General features: G+C 39.7%; 1 protein-coding gene across 1 annotated transcript in view; it reads right to left on the reverse strand.

The window, feature by feature from the left end:
• The window catches only part of ARFGEF3 (ARFGEF family member 3), an 87,985-nt gene that overhangs the window by 38,639 nt on the left and 23,494 nt on the right, over positions 1 to 25,852 (reverse strand). The window contains exons 5-11 of the mRNA XM_062622807.1: positions 15,276 to 15,344; positions 10,743 to 10,865; positions 9,265 to 9,307; positions 8,177 to 8,255; positions 4,821 to 4,925; positions 1,769 to 2,093; positions 280 to 392 (exon numbers count right to left, since the gene is read on the reverse strand). Of these exons, the coding sequence (XP_062478791.1) occupies positions 280 to 392; positions 1,769 to 2,093; positions 4,821 to 4,925; positions 8,177 to 8,255; positions 9,265 to 9,307; positions 10,743 to 10,865; positions 15,276 to 15,344 (857 nt within the window). The remainder of the gene's footprint in view (positions 1 to 279; positions 393 to 1,768; positions 2,094 to 4,820; positions 4,926 to 8,176; positions 8,256 to 9,264; positions 9,308 to 10,742; positions 10,866 to 15,275; positions 15,345 to 25,852) is intronic.

The following is a 25,852-nucleotide window of genomic DNA, read 5'->3' on the forward strand; positions in this document are numbered from 1 at the left end:
AATTGTCACTGCAAAGTTAGGGACCCAAACCCAAGAATTTCCAATTGTAAACGAACATCTCTGGATATTTTGCCAAACTCTAGAAGGCAGTTATCTACCTCTCTATCTTACAAACACGCCCAGACTGCCAACAAACCCTTCTTCCATTTTCACAGCTTATTTAAACCAGGGAGATTACTCTGGCTCATATTTTGGCATGCTTCTGAAGATACAACTGTGTAAGTGTCCTGTGTGCACAGGTTTAAGAGAGAAGAGGCTAAAGGAGGAAACAAAGCATACAGCTTGAGAAGATCCAGATGGGACTTCCTTTTAGAAATTGACCTCTTCCTGGATTCTGACTCAGAAGAGCAGGGCCCTGCTAAATCACAAAGTTGCCGAGGACTGCCAAGTATCTGAAAAGAAAGAGAACAGAAGTTACTAGAGGATTATCTAAGCACTATTTAAATACAATAAATGAGTCATAGTTCTATCAAGCCCTGGGTCCCAAGGTAGCAGCACTGTAACTTCTCACAGCAAAGGAAAACAGCACACTGATGTTCTCCTTCTGAAGCTACCCTTCCCCTCTTTATAGACAGAAAAGCAGACAGAGAAGAGCAGAATATTCAACAAGAATCACACGTAGAATGTTCTCCAGTGCTTTACATTTTTGACTAAATACATTTCGATTGATAATGCACAAGGCAATTTTTATGCCTAAATATAAAGCAAGTATCTTGCATTGTATTATATACCAAAGGGAGCCTTTCCCTTCAGTCACTCAGTTACAAAATGACAGAATCCTGCAGTGATTCCTTCTGACTCAACCTGCTGGGTGGCATCCTGGTAATGCCCACCAGGAAATACAAGAAGGCTTTACCTACAAGCCCATATTAATGAGCAGAAAGAGGCAACAGATATGTCCTTCAGGAAACAGCATTAGACTGAGCTTTTCCCAAAACTTCATTTTTCATCTTGCTATCATTTTAAAATTAGAGGATGACACGTGCCACCAGGGTGACTGACAGTTCAGGTAACAACCCAGTGGGTGGCTGTGTGCTGTTAGATCTTCAGACTCACACCAGCCTCGGTATGCACAAGCTAGAACTAAAATCATGTCAGAGACCACTGTTCCTCCAAATTATGTAAGTTGCCTTGTGTTTCACACCATGAGAAGAAAGCTGCACATGTGAAATAGAAGCAGCCATGATTTCAGCTGCTGCTCAAAGAAGTCTCACAATGCTCCAGTTCTAGGGCTGTCAGAGGCAGTGGGCAGGAGGCCAGAAGAGGTCTTGACATTGCTGCTTAAGACACTGGCAGCTCCTTGTGGTTATTCTAATAAAGCTCAAGGAAACTGTATTTCAAAAACCTGGCATGTAATCAAAGCATATATTCACCTCAATGCCTGGAATACTACACTGTGAGGATGAATGTCTCCTTCTAGCGAGAGCAGAGAGTGGGGAAAGATGCCAACAAAGTTGAGAACTGGTTCACTATACTATATCTCACCCAAAAGAGCAGTCTAGACTCAATTATAAGATCTGCTCCATGCAGTACCACAACACGAACACTGACAGAGTTGCCATAGCAGCTTGCATTATGGAGACAAGTATAGCTATCATGGCTTTGCATGTCAGAAGGGCTTTGATGTAACAGCTTTGTTTAGAAAAGGTGATTTCAACATCCCTAGTGCTAAGGTATGGAATAGACTGGTATGCACACATCAGCAACATTTACTATTAAATAAACATTTTGCTTTACATGTCTGGATTTGCACGTGTGATTATCCTACCTCTTTCATAATTTTGATGGCTTCTACTCGGTGCTGAGGTGGTGGGTAAAGCAATATCCGGTGATAGAGAGACTGCAGCACAGGCTTCATGGATTCCACTGACCCCACCAGTCGAACCAGTTCTGCTGCAATATAATATATGGTTCGTGCAACAGGCCCACTAAGGGCAGGTGCTGTGGAGGAACAACCTGAACCCCGTCCATGATCAGAGATCCCTGAGGAAGGAGAATCAGTCTCAAGGCAGATGCTGCTGTGGGCAGAGGTGATAGTTTTGTCATGGATAGGATTTCCCAGGATTACTACTAGGGCTGGACACAGTTGCTTCCTGAGAAAGAGAAAAGCAGCAGATGGTAACTGGAAAGAAATAATCTCATAGGAACAGATTGAAAATAGCCCATGGTTAAATGAGATCCACACTCTTGCTTTAATGATCAGTCAACAGCAGTGGTTAGATAGAATAACAAATTATGCCAGGCTTTTTTTCACCTCCTAAGCACCAGAATGCTAGTACATAAGGAAATATTTTTGGGTGCTTTATAAACATTGTACTGATTTTGCAAATTCATGGTGCTGCACAGCACTGTCATTTACAGGGTATCATGGCTTACCTCTTTCCTTTCTGCAACCTATCACAAGGTAGAAATGCTAGTTTTCATTGCTAAGTGTTTCTTCTTCAGTCCACCTTGGGATCTTAAAAGAAACCCCAAACCAGTCTGTGTTAACTAGAAGGCGTGATTTTCCATCACTGAACTGAACATGCATGTATTTTAGTAAGCACCCTCTCTGTTTTGCTGGCTTTTGAGAACATAAAGACCTCTACAGTAACTCAAAGCACTGCAACTTCTCATCAGCCACTATACACTAAAAATACTGTCCTTCCTTCAACTGCCTTTCTGCATGAACACTCGAGCTTAGTGATTCCATACCAGAAAGGACATGGAATGGTTGGGAACAAGTCCAGAGGAGGGCCACGCGGATGATCAGGGGACTGGAGCACCTCCCGTATGAAGACAGGCTGAGAAAGTTGGGGCTGTTCAGCCTGGGGAAGAGAAGGCTGTGTGGAGACCTCATAGCAGCCTTCCAGTACTGAGGAGGGGCTCTTCCTTAGGGACTGTAGTGGTAGGACAAGGGTAATGGGTTAAAACTTAAACAGGGGAAATTTAGATTAGATAAAAAGCAGTAATTATTTTCTGTTAGGGTGGTGAGGCACTGGAATGGGTTGCCCAAGGAAGCTGTGAATGTTCCATCCCTCGTGGTGTCCAAAACCAGGTTGGACAGAGCCTTGGGTGGCATGTCTTAGTGTGAGGTGTCCCTGCCCATGGCAGGGGGGCTGGAACTAGATGATCTAAGGGTCCTTTCCAACCCTAACTGTTCTATGATTCTATGATTCTATGAAATGAGTTTACAATGAAAGAGAGAATTCTGCTTTTACATTAGGTGCTTCCAGGGGCCTCAGTACAGGGTCCCTGTGCAACACTGCCAAGTGTTATCAACCTGAAAACTTTCTAGTCCAGCAGCCACTGATTTTCCTGACAGCAAGGGAAGTTACAGGTGTCTCTACATGTTGCATACTTAAAAGAGAGCCCAAGTCAAATACTTTCATTTCAAAAATTACAGGATAAAAGCAAAAGAAACACAACTGCCATTAACTGTCACATATATCTTTACTTAACACAATCACCTGCCAAGGTTGCAGGATGGCCATGGACTACAAGGAACTGCAGATTAGTTACATTCTTGCTTTATTACTATTACTTAATTATCTATATGCTATCAAAAAAGCACTACTGCAAACAAAAAGAGGGACAAGTATTATTTCAGGTGCATTGAGGTGATGGTATCAAACAATCAAACAAGAGGTAGATATGAACACTAAAGATGTGAGGCCTTTCTGATGAAGGGTATTGAAAAAAGAATTTATTGATAAAGTGGAAATACTAGGAAGACCATTTTGCCTCAGCCCTTACATGATGCAGGTCATAAACATTTCTGGTCACCAGCACACCATCTAGCATTAATTTTGCTTATCTTATAGAATCATAGAATAGTTAGGGTTGGAATGGACTTTAAGATCATCAAGTTCCAACCCCCCTGCCATGGACAGGGACACCTCACACTAAACCATATCACCCAAGGCTCTGTCCAACCTGGCCTTGAACACTGCCAGGGATGGAGCATTCACAACCTCCCTGGGCAACCCATTCCAGTGCCTCACCACCCTAACAGGAAAGAATTTCCTCCTTATATCCAATCTAACTTCCCCTGTTTAAGTTTGAACCCGTTACCCCTTGTCCTGTCACTACAGTCCCTAATGAAGAGTCCCTCCCCAGCATCCCTATAGGCCCCCTTCAGATACTGGAAGGCTGCTATGAGGTCTCCACACAGCCTTCTCTTCTTCAGGCTGAACAGCCCCAACTTCCTCAGCCTGTCTTCATATGGGAGGTGCTCCAGTCCCCTGATCATCCTCGTGGCACTCCTCTGGACTTGTTCCAACAGTTCCATGTCCTTTTTATGTTGAGGACACCAGAACTGCACACAATACTCCAAGTGAGGTCTCACAAGAGCAGAATAGAGGGGCAGGATCACCTCCTTCAACCTGCTGGTCACACTCCTTTTGATGCAGCCCAGGATATGGTTGACTTTCTGGGCTGCAAGTGCCACTGCTGGCTCATGTTCATTTTCTCATCAACCAGCACCCCCAAGTCCTGCATCAGACTAGTAAGAATCCCTACAGCACCCTTCTACAGTAAACAGGATACATGTGTGTTGAATGCCACACACAAATCCAAACAATTACAGAAAGCATAGGAGGTTTTCTGTTTTGGCTAAATACATTAGACTTCATTACAGTGATAATTCATACAGGGATTTAATGTGCTAGCTGAGCATGAGGTTCTAACCAGTCTTATATGAAGCACAGGACAAACTGATAGTTGATTAATAGCAAGGTCTGCTCACATCTGGAGATTTATTACAAGTTTGTATGGCTGGGGGAGAAGGCCCTTTTATACTTACCAGCCGAGTACTTGCATTAGTCTTCAGATGTACTCACCATATTAGATCAGTGAATCCTTTGTGCTGGTGCATGCTGGGAGAGGAGCTGTTTAACATGGAGAGGATGCACTCCAAGTAAAGGAGCTGAAGCTGACGATTGTCACTGGCAAAGAGAAAAGATGCCATTCATGTCACATTTAAGCACAGATTATTTAATTTTCTAAAATAACTACATTAGTTCACTTGAAAATTATACCACAATCTACAGTAGTGATTTAATATGCTTCTTTCCTATAGATTTACAATGGTATGATTACCTTTATCATCCTATTTATGTTGTACTGACCATATGCATCGGTCCACTACTTAACAAAAGTAAAATCTATGTGAAAAGAAAGGAAGAAGAAAACAAAAATAATTATTCAAATTCAACCTAAAATCTTGAGGTGAAAGGAACCCTTAAACAGAGGAAAAGGAGACAACTGGAAGATTTTGGACTATTGGGTAGTTTCTTCAGGCAATCTGAAGGGCATTTAGGTTGCTGTCTTCTGGTTATTTTTTCTCTTTTCTTGGTGACAGCCACATAGTCAAAAGTCAGGGTCTACAGGCAGAAAGTCACATGATGACAAGGTTATTTTTCAGGGCCTTGCCAGTTACTCTGTCAAAACCATCTACACAAAGTGAGCTTCATGAGAAAGACACAAAAGATCCTGTGGACACCTGGAATTGCCACGTTTGTACATACAATATGCTTGTACCTACTCTTAGAATTAGCTGAGGGGTTCAGGAGACAAGCAAGGCTGACATCTTCCTTATGAAAGGACTCCCCCATGCCTATTGCACTCACATACTGGTTTTCACTCCTAAAAATACTAGGATTTAAAATCACTGTTTTTTTGGTCTGAGATGAGAGTTAGAGGAATGTATTTTCTGATGTATGATGGTAGGTGAAGGAAGCTGTAAAGAATGGATTTATCTTAACTGAAATTAAGGAATGATAAATGTCTGCTCTTCAGTCACTGCCTGAATTCCTTTTGTTCACGTAGCCAAACATCCACCCAAGCAGAACAGTACCTGTTCCACATGTCATGCAGAAAACAGTGAATCCCGGGGCTTGAAGTTAGATTTCTAACTCTACACTATACAGGGTTTAAAACTGCTGGCTGGTTATATATTTTAGAGATTACTGCCTTTTCCTCACAACATTCACACCTATTTGGAAAGATGCACACACTCCATTTACAATTGCCTTTTTTCCTCATAGCTTCTATTGCAATGCGTCTTCATGCAGATCATCAACATATTGCTGCTGATACTTGCATGGGCATGCACAGGGTATTGCTGTACTCTTGACTGCACTGATGCCTCTTAGTGCCAAATTGTTTTCCTGCATATAAGAAATGAACAGTGGACTCCTGCATACCTCAGCATAGCTGGTGTGTTCATATCACTGCTGCCACAAAGTCCAGAGTCATTAAAGTCACCAGTGATCTCAAGAAAAAAATCACCTCCCTGAAATCTTCCTCATCACTCACAGCTGTGCCTCCCTCAAAACCAGATTCTAATAGGCTTTAAATTTAGAAGGAGGACTTAAAGTAATCTTTAGACTAAGAAATTAGAACAGGCAGTATAGCATACTAAACCCTCTCTTCAGTGATCTGGAGGTTCGGAAGTTAAGGTGCTGGCAACAAAATGTTTTGAAGGAGATGCCAAAACTGGCCTTAAAAGAAATAAAGGCTTTTCATTCATGGAGTTAGTTCTTTAATAAGCCATCCTAATTGGATTTATTTTCCTCAGATTGTCAGAATTCTTTACTATGCTTTGCTCATAATTAGAGATCCTAACAGTCTAGGTACATATTTACAAGCATGCGGTAAATCATGGCTCAGCGAGTACTTTTAAAGTACAGTGCAGAATTCAGAGGACTTATCTACAGCGTGCCGCAGTCTGTTCTAATTCAGTACAGTTTTATGAGGAGCTGGGATTGCAAATAACTTTTAAAAGACTTAGAGTGATTTTGTCAGGTAGTTTTGATATTTCATAATCAGCAATTCAAAGTCATCATTTGGTGGACAATACCTATCAGATGATAGTTGTATATAGCACCACACGTGGGCAATATTTGATACAAAGAACTAATCTTTCAGCTGGTTTGGCCACTTGCTATTGTTAGTACACACTTTTGAAGAATTCTTATTGTCCTATAATTAGGCATACAACTAAAAAAAAATTAAATGTTCCTTCAGGAGATTCAGAAACATGCTTTTGGTTTCCCAAATGCTGACACTGATTAAATAATGCTAAGTAAGGCACTCTTCCCTTTCAAATCTTCTTGTAATTAGAGACGCTCATGGAGGAAAGTCTATAGAACTGCACACAAAGATGTCTGCTGTCTTTGGCTCTGGTAGCTCCTAAGCCATACGGTTCCTCAAAATGGTAGAATATATAAAAGGAAGTACTGATACATGCTTGTTTTGTGTATCTCCCATTTCCCTGAATTCATCACAGGCAATTTTCAGAGACATGCAAGCCAACCAGAGAGACAACATTATGGTATGTTTCAAAAAAATAGTTTCAGATCATTTTTTTTGCTAACACTCGGGTGATTTGCAGCTGGCAGTGGTAGCAAGTTAAATTGTATTTTGGTGATATAATAACAATGTTGTCAGGTGAGAACTTGTTTTTCCCTTAAAACTTTCAAATTATTTTTAGCTTGTTATATTTCTTTTTTTTTTTTTAGTAACTGCTGTATAACGTTTGCATTGCTTTTAGTAGGGTTTTCACCTCTAACACTTGCGGCTTTTTTATCTTATTTCTTAATACACCATTACTCAAGCTATGCTAGAATGCCACAGAAAGTAATTTTTAACTCATAAGTATTTACTTCTACAGTACTAGCCGACAAGAGACTCAGTGTAACGCCCTATTACTGCCCATAATAACCTCATTTTAAAAGTTAGGCTCATGCATTTCCAAGTAGGTAGAGTATATGATATTTCTAAATTTAAGGAACCCTTTGGTAATGCAAATTATTTCAATTGGATGAATGCCACCTTTCTAAGGAGGACATATTAATTCATTCTGCATATTATTTCTCTTAGGGTTTTCCATGTCTCTTGTGATTGTTCTCTCTACAACGGTTGCTTTCAAGGCAGAAAAGAAATGGAAGTTACATATGGATTAGATTTACTGGAAGGCCTTTAAAGCTGAATAGTGTATAAAGAAGGCAAATTATCTTCTCATCTCAAGTGAGGGTTAAATTAATGCATGTTGAACAATACTTCCTTTAATAAACTCTTCATTTAAGCACAGTTTTGCTCCATAATTCCAGAACTACAACAGTACAAGCACAGGTATCAGTGAAACTCCCAATCTCCAGGTAATAAATTCAAATTATAAACTGAAATAACTCACTTTATGACAGCCTGGAGCTTCTCACAAAGCACAGTGAGGACAGATACAACATCATCACAAAGAGACTCAGCTGAAGTACCTCCAAAAAGACAAAGATCAGAAGCATTACATATGTGCAGCTGGATTACAACCTCAATTTACTGCACGGATTTTCAGAGCTGGTTAGAGCTTCTAAACAATGAACAGGGCTGCCAAAATTCATACAGAAGATGCAGGAGGAAAAAGTCCTAGATTGGAAAGCGATCTCCACACAATGAAAAAGCAGCAGTACTAAATCCACAGAGCATTGATTGCTTACATGCATTTACAGGAGGTTAGCTGAAATCTAATTCAGATAATACAATAAGGACACAAACAAATAATAAAAAAAGGGCTGGCTGCAGTACTTCTACATGGCAGGTAAAATTTCTGTATCTCTCCCTGCAGTTTGCCTCTGCTACACAACTTTTCATGTATGATCAGGTTCTGATCTTAAAAGAGGATGCTTATACACCTCAATGATTTTAGCCTCCATTCACACAAGTTCTCCTACAGAAATCCAGTGAGAAGGTCAAAAGCAGGCATTATTTTTACCTATCAGGGAAGAGGCTGGAAGTTAAGACAGAATGGGAGCAGAAGAAAATTCTCTTGTAAAATAATCATTTGACAAGCATGAACAGACCTTCACTAGTGATGTGCTTGCAAAAGTCACCATTATATAAACTGCATCTCTGGCCTGAGATATGATAACACAATCATTTCCAGATTCCACATCCAACTCCATGAATCTGTTTCAATTGAGGAAGTAAAGACACTTACTAAAACTTTCCCTCAAACTCCTTAAATACAGAAGTTAGAAACTTGAAACAATCATTTATTACTGTCAAGTGTGATGCTGTTACCATGCTCCAAATGAAGACATGCATGAAAGTTTCAGGAGCTAACACGGCTGTCTCAGTTCTTACTGGCAGCAGAGTGCATAAAGCTATGGAGAAAGTAAGATATCCTGAAGATGCAATTCCTGCAACATCAGGAACTGTGCTGATGAATGAAAGCAAAGAATAAAACAGCTGGATTGGAAAGAATCACTAAAAAAGTGTTACAAATACCTTGACTCTTGAATTTCTGCGAGGTGTCATGGCTTTCAATTGTCTGTTGAGGAAAGACAAAGGTGGTGTAATTGGTGCAAGTGGGACAAAAATACTGCAGAAGCAATACTTCAACAGCAGAGCTTTCTTAACAAATCCATGCCTTCTGTCTGGTTTGGGGTTTTTTGTTTGTTAGAGGGTTGTGGGATTTTTTAGGTGAAGTTTTTGCAAAACATTTTCAAAAATTCCTTAAGATCTGTTTTAACAGTATTTTAGATTTAAGGAACTCTCATCTCATTGGGCTGAAGTAAGATTTGTAAGTACTTAAGGGATTTCCTACACCTAAACCAACTCAGTAATAACTAGGCATGTAAATTGCATTTTAAATGAGAAGCAAGCATAATCTAGATTTCACAGAGTACTTAGAAACCAAAATCAATTGAGTGTTAGAAGGTTTATCACATTGCCATCATTAATGTTACAGTGCCAACACAATTAATGGCAGTCAGGAAATGGAAATGACCTCTTGCATCATTCTGTTCAGCTGCACTATAGGATTTTCCTATCACTGCACAAAGAGATCAAGCCAAATCCTTCTCTCAAGCATCAACAACAAAATGCCAGGAACTAAATGCAGCTCTCATATACTTTCACCTACTGCTCCACTGAGAGCAGAACTAACAAAATCCCACTTTCAGACCCAAACTACTGGGGGTGTTTCCTTTTTGGGTTTTTTTTTTTTTTTTTTTTTTTTTTTTGGGGGGGGGTGTGTGTGTGTGTGTGTGTAAATGTTTTGGCTAGTAAAATGAGCCTACTTAACACAGCCAGAAGAGAAATTTAAGTAAACCAATTAATTCTGTTTTACAGTTGCTCATGAGGGAAAGTAACCTAGTCTACTAATCCAAACCAGAAGTGATCATCTTAACCCAATACAGATGTAAGGAAAGTAATCAAACAACTAAAAAAACCCAGCAATCTGTACAATTATAGTGCTTAAAATTTCCTAAGAAATAGAAACTGACTTTAAAAAATAGTATGTTATTGATAATATGATAATATACAAACCAGCATAAACGGATGAAAGAAGTCACTTTCCTTAATTGAGAATTTATTTTGTTTAGGCAAATTGTCATGCAAAAACTTTTGGCAAAAGAATTTCAACAAACCATAGGAAAACAAGCAAACAAAATAAAAGAATATAAAAGGAAAGGGCGAAGGCAGTCTGATATCAGAACAAAGCCTTTTTTTGTTTAATGGAAGAGGGCAAAAATAAAAATATCTGCCAAGCAGAGCTGACAATGTGAGAGGTGCCTTTCCAATAGACTGCTCTGAGGCAGGCACAGAGTCAGAGCCCCAAAAAGCTTTTAAACAGGGTTAATGTGGAAATGTCAAATAAAAGCCATAAGGCACAACAAGCCAGTACAATACACTGAACTCAGAAAAACAAAACGACATGCAGCCATGGATATGGAACCATTTGTTGATGCCAGAAGGCTCACCATGTTTTCTTGCTTTTGTCGTAACTGTAAAGTCAAGTCACTCAACATTTGGCTGAGGGTTGCCCGCACAGCAGTGTTAATGCTCCGCTGGTGACAGCTAGATACATATGTCTCAATACAAACCTGATGAGGAAACAAGATAGCAGTACATATATATGAACTGTAACTTACCAGGAACACATTCTAGGATACCAAGGTCTCTCTCTTGCAGATAGTCAGCCTTCCTTACTATTTCATATTGCCTTATTAGCACATCAGAAGTTTTCAGCAATATGGAAAACTAAATAGCATCTAGAAGCAGCAATGGTAGGGCAAAAACGGCAATGACTAGGGTTCTGTCCAACCCATGTGATTATTACATGCTGCAGCACATTGGAAAGCTTTTGAAGGCCTTTCCTAATACAGAAAATACAACAGTGCTTTACCATACATAACACAAATGATTGCCTTTTAATAACTGCCAATCAAGCTGAGGGCTCCTCAGCTCAGGGATCCCATGGAAGCCAAGGTAGCAATGGAATCATGGATCATCCAGTTCCTATCTCCATGCTCAGCTGCTTGACATTGTGCTGTGACCAGAGTTGTGCTAGAGTTTTGCCCCAGCTGATATTATACAAATAGTTGCCAAAACATAACACAGGTAGGACCTTGGGGACAGAACACTGCCAACTGTAGTTCCTGTCCTTGATTAGATTTTTTCTGTGGGAAGTGTTGGTCTCTATAAGAGCTGCTGTAACTGTAGTAACCACTGTAACTACTGCACAGTAACTACTCAGTGGATAAATCTTAATGGAGCTGAGAAGATTTGTGACAGAACTGTACAATACAATCTCCTAAGACTGCGAACCAAACATGCAGCTTTGGTCCTGTGGCCTATACTGAGCTTTATCATTAACAATTACCAGGATGAAAAAAATGTAAATGACTGCTCACATACTTTTCAGTCTATTTTAATTCTGCCATTGTTTGGATATACAGCTAGTGAGAAGAACCATTAATATAGATAAAACTAGCTGTGAAAAATATATTTGAAAATATATATAGTATAAATTATATACATGATGAGTAGACATAAATGCATCTGTTGTAAGCTTTTGAATTAGAAGGATATTATATGACATAAAGCCATTTTTATAGTTCCGTAATGAGGATGAGATTTTAAGAGGGAAAAATTAAAGTGATCTGATTACGTAGGCTACTCAGCATTGACATAGGCACATGGACAAAGACTCTCAATTGTTTCTAACTCCTACTAAAATGAAATCAAGCTATTCCATTGAGTAAGACAGAAAGGCTGTGGACTTGAGGCTACGAAGTTTAACATGCTGCTGGCACACTTCTCCATTTGTTAGAGTGGAAAACAATATAGCTATGTTCCTAAAACTCTTTTGACCTCCACACTTTGAGGGACCTTACATTTCAGCATTTCAAAGAAGCCACAAGGACAAGAAAACATGACTGAGTTTCTTGGATACAAACTGTCTCTTAAGTGAGTGTTTCAAGACATTGCATGTGGAAGCTATTTAATTATGGCTCTTATTTTCCCTTACTTCCCAACTACACTGAGAGATAGCATTCCAGAGCTTTTCAAGTGTGTGTACATCACTTGTTAGAAACACTATACAGATGACAAACTGAGACTGATTATCTCCTTTGACAATACATTAGAACTAGGTCTCAGTTGTAAGCAATTGCAGGATATGAGGGACCAAACTGAAAGCATCTCATTCTTGTTGCTCTTTTTCAAGACTCCAAGATCCCCCCAAATAAATAAGTGGGTTTATTTAGCTTGAGATCAGTCAGTGATGAAGATGGCCGCCTAAGTTAAAAGAAGGCCTGGACCAACTCTGCCCATCATTCAGCTATCACTTGAACTCCAGTGGACAAAAAACCCTAAAGCCTGTTAACCATGCACAGCCCTCCACAGAGGCCAAACCATTCCAGTGCTGCTGAGGTCACTCTTGAGCTGTAGGTCTTTTTCTAGTGTACCTGAATTAATTGATGAAATAGCATTCTTAAAGTTAGGCTGACTTTCTGGAGGGAGCATGGTTGATATCTCCTTCTCTCCCCTCCCCATGCCAGCTAATGAGCAACTGTACTGTCCACTTGAGGTCCAATCTTACAGAAGGCCTGTGTTCTAAAATGGCTGGGCAAGGTACCTTTTGAAAAGCCATTGATGAAGAAGCACCAGTAAAAATGCGAAAGCTCAGGGCCCCAAGGAGGTGTGCAATGGACATTTTGATAATTTCATGCATTCGGGGACTTCCAGCTCTATGGCATGCAAAACACAACTAAGAGCAAAACAAGAGGGTTAGCCAACAAAACAGAACAGCGTCAAACAAAACAAACCCCCAAAAGCTAAATGGGACTAACAAATACACACATAATACCAAGTACAAACTAAATTTTCTTGCAGGGGTGAAGGCAAGCATGGGAAGGTGCGTGGAGCAAGATTTAGTCAGTTTTCAATTCTATTAGTACTTAAGCCACAAAAAATAGCACTCTTCATGGTAGGTGCTTCCTCAATTTGAAGCTGATAATATTCAGAAAGATTTGGGGTGCAATTATTTTGTACACATTAATTGAGAACTATCCCATAGTGTAAAAAGTCCAGACTGTAGCCTTGCTTGTCAGAGAGTCCTCAGAATGTTCTACCAGTAATGCAGGTAGCACTTTCTAATTCTGCAGCAGCTCCACTTTGTTACAGAGGGCAGGCCAGGAAAACTAAGGGACTGAGTTGGAAAGAAATGTCAAATAGCAGGGTCACTGAAGTAGAAAGCTCCTCTCTGCCACCTTGCTCTTAGAGTAAGTCAGACCAATAAATGCTGAGGTGAAGCAAATGCAGAACTCAGAAATATTATTTTTTTTGTTCCTTACTGCTTATACATTGCAGAATTCAGATACAAAGGCATATTTACAGAGAGAACAGAAAATCTGATTTCTGATACAGAGCTTGATACATTTCTGATACAGAGCACAGAGAACATGACTGACTGACTGACTGACCATTTTCCTAGCCTTAGGCAGTGCTCTTAAAAAGTGAAATCTGAAGGGGTTAGAGCCATTAAATATTTTTCTCAGCCAGTATTTTATCTAAGCTAGAGCTCTGTACCTTGAGCAAAGTGATGCACTAAGCTGAATTCCTCAGCTTTTGCCTTTCCCATTAGAAAGTCTCCTGAGAAAAACTGCAGGGAAAACTATCTATTTTCTTCAGTTTGAGACACTGACATAAAAGGGTTTAGTAAAGCTTAGAAAGTTGTGGCTTGCTCTAAATGCAAATTCAGTTCATCCTTGCTGCAGCATCTACAGGCAGGGCTTACAAAGACTTCCAAAAATATCCATACCTTATGGTTTCACATAGCACAAGAGAAACCAAAGCTGTGCAGGACACCTGGAATGATTACTACTCTTTTTATCTTGTATACTTTACATACACAAACTGTTTATGTTGTATCCCTGCCTTTTAAAGCCTATTTGTTACAAACTGGCAGCTGTTTTCTTTGGTTCCCTGTTATTCCTATAGCCCCCATCCTCAGCTTCCAGTAAGACAAAGCAAAGTCAATTTTAGTCCTAAACTTGGAAAATACTGTAACTTCCCCGTAAAGTGAGCTATTTTCACAAGGGATTTTTGTTTGTTTGGTTGGTTGTTTGTTTTTGTTTTTTTTTTAAATAAAAAAACACCCCTACCAAAACCTGAAACAGGTCTCTAAATGTCTACATACATTTGGAGTGTAGGACATGTATACAACTTTTACATTACTCCATGGACATTAGCTCTCCCCATACCACATTAACAGTATAATGTTATAATACATTCTGCACTGTGCTGTGCAGAAAGATTTAGTGTTCCTGTGCATCTTATCTAACCTGAACAAACAGTCCCGTGGCTTGCTACACACTGTACTAAAAACATCAGCCGTTTACAAAGGCTCACTTAATAGACCTGCAGGTATGCTTTCCTACAGCCAAAGCTCCTTTGAAATTTAATTCAGACTAAAATTTACTGGACTAAAGGAAGAAGAGTGACTAATGGCACTAGAACAACACCACGTATCTAGAGGTGTAATAAATCTTTTACTTGGATGTATTAGTAAAAAGACACAAGGCTGACAAGGCACATTGTGGCACTTGTGTTAACACGGCACATTATGATGCACACACCTCTCTTGAGGAAGCTTCATTAGTTTTATACTTGCAGCAGCAAGTATAAACCAGAACAGTGCTGTTTTATAAAGAACTTGAGGAAATGTTCTTCTTGTAAAAAGCAAAGTAAATACGAGAGTTAGTAAACGCACAACACTGCAATATACAATTGTCAGTCAGTTTCCAAAAGTGCCTTCCCATGCAAGCCCATCAACCCTGCCCGACTTGCAATTATTTCTTCTAACTAGGCATAAGGTAGCACCAGTCCTTAAGATAGTAACTGTGATTTGGACTAGTTCAGTTTCAGAGTATGTATGAAAGACACACTCTAGATAGCAGGGGAACATTAAGAGATGTTAAGACAAGCAATGGTACAACAGAGGCACTTACCTCAGCAATTTTCAACACTGAACTCCCATTCAGCTCAAATGTGGAGGTGTATGTTATACAGAGCAAGACCTTGAATCAAAAGAAAAGGAGTAAGGAAAAAAATTAAGTTTTATCTGTTACCGCCTCCCTTCCCTACCCATGTTCTTTTAGTCACAGCTCCTTCCATTTTTAGAGGAGAAATCAGAAGATTCTCAGCACCATATGTTACTGGGATAAGGGAGATGGCACAATCGTTTCCTCCCGAGAAGGAGGCACAACCTAACAGATTGGTCCCAGAGGTACAGCCTAATGATTACATCATGCTGTCTCTGAAGTCTGACCACAGAAGGAAAGAAAATCCAGCCATCAGCTCTGGCCTCAGACTTGACAGCCAGAATCCATTCTTAGTTTAATCATAAGCTTTGTATGATTTATGATGAGTCCTTCTATTCATTTCTCTCAGTATAACAAAAGAGGAAGAAAAAAAGGCATGCAAGTTATTACTTAGGTGACACAGATACATATATATTATGTGAAACAAATTGCTAATTACTGCTTGACATAAGAATTTCCCAGCCTGGGATATTTCCAGTAAGTGTATTCTAGTCATTTTATAATAAGCAGCTAAAAAGCAACTGATAAGCCTCGCTTCATGAGGGCAGGCTTGTCCTGTCTTGAATTCAGCAGGAACAATAAGAATTGAAAGCCCCATCCAACACCTTACTTTGAAGAGGAGTGGGAATCTGACGTGATCTACCAGGGAAAGCGTGGTGGGGCAGTGAAGCAACATGGTGAGAGGTGCTGTGGTGTGATGCCTTCAGTGTCTAGAGATGTCCTCCTTCCCTCTCTTTCTTTCCAATCCCTTCTGCCCCGCAGAAGACTGAAAGTCTAAACTACCTTTCCCTCTCCCTTGAATTATAAAATTCCCCCAGTGCCAGAATTTATGCTTTTCTTGGTCTGAAATAGCATTAATTTCTTGGGCTAAGTGTACCAGCAAATATCCATCACATTAACACTAATGTATTGATCCCTACAACTTCCCAGTCCCTAAGAACTACTGTTTTCTGCTTCATAAGGAAATCTGGGATATCAGCTAAGTTAGCATTACTGGCTATTAACCATTTCTCTTACTCTTTATGTGTGTTTCAGTGGTACTAGGTTTTCTAGTTTACAGGTTTTTAGTCTGGGTTCTGTGACGGCTACTAATGCACAACACCCTTCAGTGATCTCCTTAGCTTAGAATGAAAAACAAACAACTTTGCCACAGAGTGTCTGATCAGAACTTGCATGTTAAACAAAAGAAGGAGGCAAAGGGATGCATGTTTGGAAAGATCATTGCCCTTTGGTTCCTGTAAGGCATCATTTTTCTGACCTTTTACTGTGTCACAGTTTTCACATTATGGTGAAACAGCAAAAAATTCAAAGTAACAACTAAAACTGTGCAAGCTGTATCTTCTCTCTAGGTAGTGTTGATCTCTAGAAGCATCTCTGAGCTTTCATAAAGAATAAATAACATGCTGACGTGTGTGTTAAGAGAAGGAGAGAACTCTAATATAGCATTGCTTAGCAACCTGGAGCCACTGGACACCCATCATTACTATTGAATCTCTGCTTGGAAGAATACCACTCTGCAGTTATTTTCCACCAGGGAGGGGGAAAAATCCATTACTGGAAAGCAGGCATTTAATAACTGGATGGGATTTTGAATTCTCAGTACAAGAACAGCTTTGAGAATTAGCTACTCGCTCTTAGAGTTACAGAGGAGCCTGTCCACAGGTGAGCGTGCCATTTTTCTGGAGAAGGACCTTCTTTGCATTTTCAGAGCTGGACTGAAAAGTTTCTACACACTGAAATGCATTGCACCTTTACAAATGTTTTTTTCTCAGCAGAAAAGCTGCATTTCACTAGGATGTCACACCTTACTCCAAAGTTGTTTTTTCTTCTGTTTGCTTCTTTGTTTTGTGTATAAAATACCAGGCATGAGCTTGATCCTACTCTTACAGAAGACAGTTTTACTGTAAAGTTTTCCAAGAAAACCATGATGTAATAACAGTTTTACATTTGTCTATGTATGTTCTCTTGCCTTAACTCTCACTCAGCCCTTCATTAACAGATGAATAATGTGAATTAAACAGATGAGTAATACTAGAGATAATGTGTACAGCAAAGGACATGCTATTCTTCTGAAGTACAATAGTCCTGGATTATAATCTCTTTTATAGATATTTAACATTGACTTTTAGACCAAAGCAAAGTTTCTGAGTCAAGTCTCTTCTTCGTAGTTTCCCTTTTCTGTGAAATAGGCAAAATGGGTTTTCTCATCTAAGGAGTGCGACACAGCCTACCTCAGTATTACAAGGAGATATACTAGTTGTAGAGATTTGAACTTGCAGGAGAAGTTAATACAATTCTAACTGCAAATTCTTAATAATGCCATACTTTGTATTTCCTGATACAAACTACAAATTTCTCTGCAATCTGATGCAATTGCTGCCAAATGGACAAGTGCCAGTGACAAGGAACAGAGATAAATTTTTCCTGTCCACAGAGCAAATCCTACAGAATAGCTGAAAAGTAAATGGTCAGTGTAAAACAATAATCTCATTTGGTTAGTAAGTACATAAATTATAAGGGCTGTTATTTCCATCTGCTGCTCAGCCCATACCTGCAAAATTTAAAACTTCAAAACTGAACAATGCTGTTTGGCATTAAGTGAATTCTGAACTGCCAGCCAACCTCACAGACAGCTGTTGGGCCTTGCTTTCTCAGCTGTTAAGTACCCTGAAATTTTATTGACATTTCTAATAGCTGTGAGAGCTCAGCAGCTGGCTAAAAATACATTCAGTATGTAAGGAAAAACTGTGATTTGTACTCCCCATTCACTGCTGTGTAAAACACAGGTACAATGTGCACATTTATAATCCCAGAGACAGACAACTATCACCCCCCACTGACAAATCTCTTCTTAACATGTTAAGAGCCAAGAAGGACAGCCTGACCCATGACTAATCTTATTTGGTGGACTGCATGTCCTGATTTTCTCTACTTGTAAAACCTTGTTTGCTTCATGTGATTTTCTGCTTCTTGTACCATCTTACCTTTGTACAGTTCATTAATACCTAATGCTTTCCACAGATCAAAACCTGGAAGCCATATACTACAATACCTGGAAGTACACAACAGTTTAGGCATTCTTATAAACCCTTTCTCTTCAAAATCTCTTTCTCTCCTTCTTTTTTTTTTCCAATTTCCTACCTTTATAGAGCTGAACTAGGAAAAGCTAGCACATATATGCCTAACCCTTTGTGTCACAAGTGCTAATAACCTGTTGTAACAGTGAATGATAGAAAAGTCAGATATCAAGCGCAGTAAGAAAGTGGTGATCAAAACCTTGCTATGAAGCAACAGGGAATTTCAGCAGGACTACTAAGTTTTGACTGCTACTCTTGGAATAAAATGAAATCTGGGAACCTACTAGCTAGAGGAAGGGTATATGATCTGATGTGATCAAGTAACAGAAGCATAACAATTTATCAGTCAGCATATTTTTGGCTTACTCCACTGGCTACTGTCTTCCTCACAAATCATTTGTGAGATCTGAAAGATGGTCTCTAACCAATGCTCAAGATTGCTCTCAGCTATGATTTCCATCAGTGCCACTGCAGGGCTCATTTACAGTCTTGGCAATGCTCCAGGCACTCAACTTGCGTGTCTTCCCATTTATGTGGAACAAACAGGAAGACAGCAAGCTTCTCTTTTAGATTACTGAATTAAAAAATGGGATTAAAAACAAACAAACAAAACCAAGCTTAATCATTCAGATCTACTACAAACACTAAGTCTACAGACAGCATACCCCATGGGCTGCTAAACTAGTCACAACACTAACTCAAGCAGTATGTATTTTAAAAATTTAAATAAAAATAGGTTTTCTTGAACAATGACATTTGGGATGTGCAACCACTAGTAGTGAAAGCCTATAACTAAAACTACAAACCAATTCCTAATTGGTATGGGCTCTAAAACACACCTTTTTTTTTTTTTTTTCTTTTAAAGAGGGAACTTGCATGACTACAGAGATAGTTTCAAAGTCACACAACCTCCAAGATGTTTTAATTGGCTTGCTTTATCTTGCAAATGCTTGGATGAGATCCCATTTCCATACATGACATCCATAATAATTTCTAATTACTGTCGACTGTCATGGAACAAGAAATGACATTTCTGCTCCCTGGCATTCCAGGGTACCAAATGTAGTGTAAGAGTGCACACAAGGAAAAATTTCACAAGCACAAATAAAAAACAAAACAACAAAAAAGTGCTTCTGATGATAACGAAGTGACAAAGGTTAATTGACAAAAAAGGTACAACTGTTCCATATTTTAAGATAGGTGTCTTGAAGAAGGAATCTTTTTCACCTTGTAAGACTGCTAAGTGTTGCTAGCCAAGTTCCCCAAGTGCTTAGCTGACACTGAACAGCTTATGGTGGAATCATGTCAAATAGACAAGGTGTGTAAAGAAGTTAGTATCCTTAAGATGAAGAAAGAGGAAAAAGGTACAAAACTTTAAAGCAACAACAATCTGTCATCACCTGAGGATGTTTCAGCACTTCACTGCATTTAAGTGTCAAGTCCAACATCCATATGCTACTGTTTTCCTTTTTCTATTCCAGTCCCACTGGCAAAATCCTCTGAACATTCATGTTCCTCCTAGTTGAGATGCATGTAGACACTTTAGTCCTTTTAGTGCCAAATTCTGCAGCAACCTCTAATCCCTTTGTGGAATTCAAAGAGGAGACCTTTTCTGACTTGCTTTGCTTGCAGGCTTGCAAACTTGGATGCAATGTATATTTGGATGATTCTTAAATCCTCCCCTCAGGAGGAAATACTTAGCCAGCAGACAAGGCAGGACAACCATTTATCTCATTCAGTAATCTGACATGTAAAGCAGTCATCCAGTATTTCTACAAAATAATTTGGACAGGAGGTGCTCTACTGCTTGGCAGAATAACTAGTAACCTGCTCACATAGCATTCTTCGGCCTTGAAGGGAAACAAGGGCAAGAGAAACAGTGCATTAATGAACTTATGTACATTGTGTCACCATGTATCACTGCACAAAACAGCAGATATTACTTACAGAGGGAAAGGAGACAGCGTCTCCCATGAATCACTAAACCCATAAAATGCCTTGTTATCACAGCAGCAACTGGTGCTCAGCATTATGAATGCACTGGACCTTCAAACAGAAGGGCTGTATCTGGCATAGAAGAACTTCACACATCATCAGTGATGACATGCTGAATGCTCCCAGAAGACAATGCCCATTAATTCACTAGACTAAAGCAGAACTACTGCTGAACACTCACTCTGGTGGGAGACTTCTGCTTATATAGTACAGTTGTGGATGGAAAGAAATTATTTACAGCAATTGCTTAATAGAAATTTAAGAGGTTTTCTTAACGGCTCTGAGAGGGGCTTTTTTATTTAGAATTATAACATTTAAAGGCAGGGAAGATTTAAAAAAGAAAAGAAAAAGAAGGCTGACTAGCACTGCTAGGACAGCATTTCCCATTCATGGGTTACAACCTATTTAGGTATACTACATTATTTTATGAATTGGAGATATATATCTGAGTAAAACAAAACTGAAAACTGATACAGGACAAATACCAAACTGAAAAATACCAACAAAATGCTTAAAGAGTTCTCACATAAAAATGAGGCTGCATGCATCCACTACCAAAATGATCAGAGAGGATGTCAAAACATGGGTGCTAGTAAATTCAGAGTTGGCAAGGAAGAAAAGAACCAGTTTATCCCCTGGATGGAAAATTCTGACTTTTATTCTTGACAACAAGGGAATTTTTTTGCATGGGAGAGAGGGAAGACAAGCCCCTTACTCTCAGATACCTGCAAGATTCCACCAAAATTACATCAGGGGAACTTTCCATGTGACAATACACTTCACAACAGCTAATATGAAATTACTGTTTTGAATCACTAGAAGAATCTGCAAGAAGTTAGCCTGAAAACAACCTAAGAAGTGGCATTCCACAGGCTGTCTGGCGACCCAGAGGATTTCACCCTATCCCAGACCATCTCCTGAACTACATCCAGAAAAGAGATGCTAAAAAGCCAGATAAACTGGTTTTGTGGTTGCAGCATCAACCACTATTGCCATATGAAGCTTCCACATCTTTTTCCCCTTTCACAAGAGACATATGTGAGTAGCTCTGGGGAAGAAATTGGCTAGCAGTGTCAGAGCCGCTTACTGGGACACAAGTTCTCTCCTCAGCTGCCCCTAGGGCCAAGTGGTGTTAACACTAAGGTGGCAGCAGCCCTTATCATGGGAAGGTATAAACTGGGAGCATGCCATGTGGGGCACATCTGAAGTATATGTATAATTGCATGTAAAAGCTATGGCCAGTGACCCTTCCATGTCACTATTATGTGGCCAAATTGGCTGGCAGAACTTGGCACTGTCACCTCCAGTATGCAACAATGTCTGGCAGCAGGGAAAAGATTAAATGTCAATGTATGAAAGTTAAAAGAGTTTCTATATTTGTTTTTGTGATCATACAATGTCTTTCCAATTCACTTTCTTAATGGCTGAGCAACCTCCAGGTTCTTGATCTGTGTCCAAGTCTAAAGAAAGTCTGTAAGAACTTGTACTTTCACAATTAAACCACTACAACAGGTGTTAATTTACACTTCCCATGACAAGGGACTTGATACTTTCCACACTGGCACTGGAAAACCTGCAGGTATAACCCAATGACTCACTGCTTGAACCCAATGACTCAGTGCTTGCATATGCTGCACAGTACAGAACAGCTCAGTGATAAAACTCCAACAGTGCCTATGTTTCTTCTTCTCTGCAAATTTGGCACTGTTGCAAAAAAAGAATGCCACAAGCACCCCAAAATAACAAAACCCCCTACATAAACAGCAAAATCTGTGCACTATTAACTCTGCCCCAGAGCATGTACATTGTAATACAGTATGTGATCGCAGTGTATCTCAGGTAATTTTTTTTTCCTCTTCACAGACCAGTCATTCATCAGGAAACCTGAAAAACAAGATACTGCTGAGTTAACTTGAACTAAGGAATCCTTCTGCTATCCACCTGTGATTGCAGGAGGAATGACCACCAGGACAGGATGGAAGACAGAAATCCTGCCCCCTTACCCTTTCCACGACTGCCTCAGCCCCAGGGCAGAGCATTCTTCTAGTTACTGGTTTTTGTGCCTGACCCTAATGATTTTGAACACACCACACCAAGCAGGACAGTTCAACCACGACAGAGCAAGCACGTTCTCTGTCCAAGAACACCTTCATAACCTCACAGCTGAGGGAGCAGTGAGAAAGCTAAATGTTTTGCATTAGAATTTCTCCAGGCAAGAAATTAAGCCTAGTTTTCAATCCTGCAAATCTCTTGAGAGATGCAACCACACCTCTGCTTACATTTTTAAAACTACACGGCTGCCCAGACCAACAGAGATTGTTGGTCTATGTAGGACTATGAATTCAAGCACAGAAAGGTACTGAGGAAGAGCCACATATCCTGGAAAGAGGCTGGATTCTTGAGATACTACATTCACTACTGACAGATTTAGGCAGCCCCTGTCCAGTATTCATTTGGCCACATTCAGGTCATTACATTCTCATTCTTTTGTACCCATTAAGGAGAAAGCTGAGGTATTTAATTCAAGACTGTGGTTTCTGCTATAATGGCCAGGCACTTAAGAACCAGGGGAGTTCTTTAACCACAATCTTAATTATGAGTAGTAGGCATTTACCATAGCTCTAATTAACTCAGGAAAGGATGACCTTATCTTGAAACACACAAGGTAGGTCACTCAATCCATTGGAATTAACCTGGTTACTTATAACTAAGCACAAAAATAAAATTACCTTAAAAGTAACAAAAGAAAAAGAAATTGAAAAAAGAAAGAAGAAAAAAGTATACCCTAGAGAGTCTGGATTTGTAGTTGGACTATATTACAGCAATTTAGCTCACAAAAAGTCTAAGTGAAGGAAGCACTCAGAACTCTAGTTAGCACTGCTGGGCAGGAGTGATCTTAGGAAATAATCATATTTGCATGACATTGTGCAAGTCTTTATAGATTCCCCTCTTTAACACTGCAGACTGCTAACGTGTCTGAATTATGGACTGGACAAAAATCAGTTATTGCTTATGGCAGCTCATATCAGGCACCTCTGTTACAAGAGCTAATGAATACATCCATGTACCACTTTCGTCTATAAATTTTCAGAATTTTATTTTTTCCTATTAATATAAATTTTAAACCAGTTCCAGACTAAAGCATGCAAATAAAGCTGAATAACGGTTTTTATTTTTTACTTTATTTGAAAGATAGTCCTTCTCTGCTCAGAAAGAGACTGCGCTGCAATTTATATTGTAAATTATGTTGAAAAATGCAGTGCATAAAATATACTGAGGAAGAAAAAAAAACTATCTCTTAATAAAAAATTATGCATTAATTAAAATATGCAGATTAACAGCAAGTGTCAGCAACTGGGTTGCTGATTCTCATCCTGATGACAGTTTTTCTTCTCCATCTCTATTTACCAGTTGCATTTTTACTGTTGCATCAATGACTTCTTTTTTTTTAATGGTTAGCGAAATCACTATTTTTATTCCTATATAAAACTATCATACATGCCTTGTCTCAAAGAGGCAGCATGGGGAATAACATAGTTTACATACACTTTTAAATCTAAGTTGTTTCAGTCCAGCTTCCTCCTCCATTTAATTTTACAATTCATGACAAAACAGAATGGTTGCAAATTATATTCTACGAAGCATAGCGAAGTTGTATGTGGAAAGATACATTTCATAAACATTAACCTTAAAACAATGAGAAGATATATATATACATTCCTAAGAGTTTATTACAGTGATCAGTTCATTTACCAGTACTCAAGGAAAAGGTGCAGAATACAATCATTCACAGACGCTGGGATTTTACAGTTGTGTTCTGTCAACATTTTGGATCAGACAGTTTAGGACTACTTTTCAAATATGTGTTATAACTTGTTCTCTGTCATAGAAGAACAGAGAAGAAAAATAACTGGTCGCCCATCAAATCCTCCACATCTGAGAAAAATAAAAAAAAAAAAAAAGAGATGCTTTCTGTTTAACAGCAACAAAATTTCCACCAAGTTCTCTAAGAAAGTTAACAAAAAGTTTTCCTCAGTCGCTCAAACACAAACCAGCTTAATCCAGTATTTGCATTAGATCAGGACTAACTCCCTGAGCCTATAACAACATGGTTGTGCAGAACCTAACATAGGTCAACTGTGGTTTAAAAAACTAAGAACAAATAAAAAATTGCCCGCAAACTTTCTACTACACCTTATAGATCTTCAATAGTGACCTTCTCAAGTGCCTAATTTTACACCATAACTGTGGCCCTATCAATTAAATTAGTTATTACAGAAAAAAAAATAATAGACTGAGAGATGGTTCTTGGTACTCAAAGATTCATTTTGCATCTTTAAAGCATTATAGAAGCAATCTGACCAATTTGGTGGCCTTCTATGATGGGGCTACGGAACTGATGGACAGGGATAGAGCAGTTGACATCATCTACCTGGACTTGTGAAAAGTGTTCGACACTGTCCCGCACAACATCCTTATCTCTGAATTGGAGAGACATCAATTTGACAGGTGGACCACTCGGTGGATAAAGAAGTGGCTGGATGACAGCACGCAAAGAGCTGTGGTCAACGGCTCAATCTCCAGCTGGAGACCATTAATGAGTGGTGTCCCTCAGGGATCAGTGTTGGGATGGGTCTTATTCAACATCTTTGTGGGTGACATGGATAGTGTCACTGACACTGATTGATTGAGAGCACCCTCAGCAAGTTGGCCGATAACACCAAGTTGTGTGGTTTGGTTGATACGCTGGAGGGAAGGAATGCGATCCAGAGGGACCTTCACACGCTTGTGAGGTGGGCTGATGCCAACCTTATGAAGTTTAACCATGACAAGTGCATGGTCCTACACCTGGGTAGGAGCAATCCCAGGCACAGCTACAGGTTGGGCAGAGAAGAGATTCAGAGCAGCCCTGCAGAGAAGGACTTGGGGGTGTTGGTTGATGAGAAAATGAACATGAGCCGGCAGTGTGCACCTGCAGCCCAGAAAGCCAACCGTATCCTGGGCTGCATCAAAAGGAGCGTGACCAGCAGGTCGAAGGAGGTGATCCTGCCCCTCTACTCTGCTCTCATGAGACCTCACTAGGAGTATTGTGTGCAGTTCTGGTGTCCTCAACATAAAAAGGACATGGAATTGTTGGAACAAGTCCAGAGGAGGGCCACAGGGATGATCAGGGGACTGGAGCACCTCCCTTAATGAAGACAGGCTGAGAAAGTTGGGGCTGTTCAGCCTGGAGAAGAGACGGCTGCATGGAGACCTCATAGCAGCCTTCCAGTACCTGAAGGGGGCCTATAAGGATGCTGGGGAGGGACTCTTCATTAGGGACTGTAGTGACAGGACAAGGGGTAATGAGTTAAAACTTAAACCAGGGAAGTTTAGATTGGATATAAGGAGGAAATTCTTTCCTGTTAGGGT

Source organism: Pezoporus occidentalis, unplaced genomic scaffold (genome assembly GCF_034315485.1).
Source record: "Pezoporus occidentalis ecotype Australia unplaced genomic scaffold, CSIRO_AGI_Poc_V1 ctg248, whole genome shotgun sequence".
Taxonomy (NCBI): Eukaryota; Metazoa; Chordata; class Aves; order Psittaciformes; family Psittacidae; genus Pezoporus; species Pezoporus occidentalis.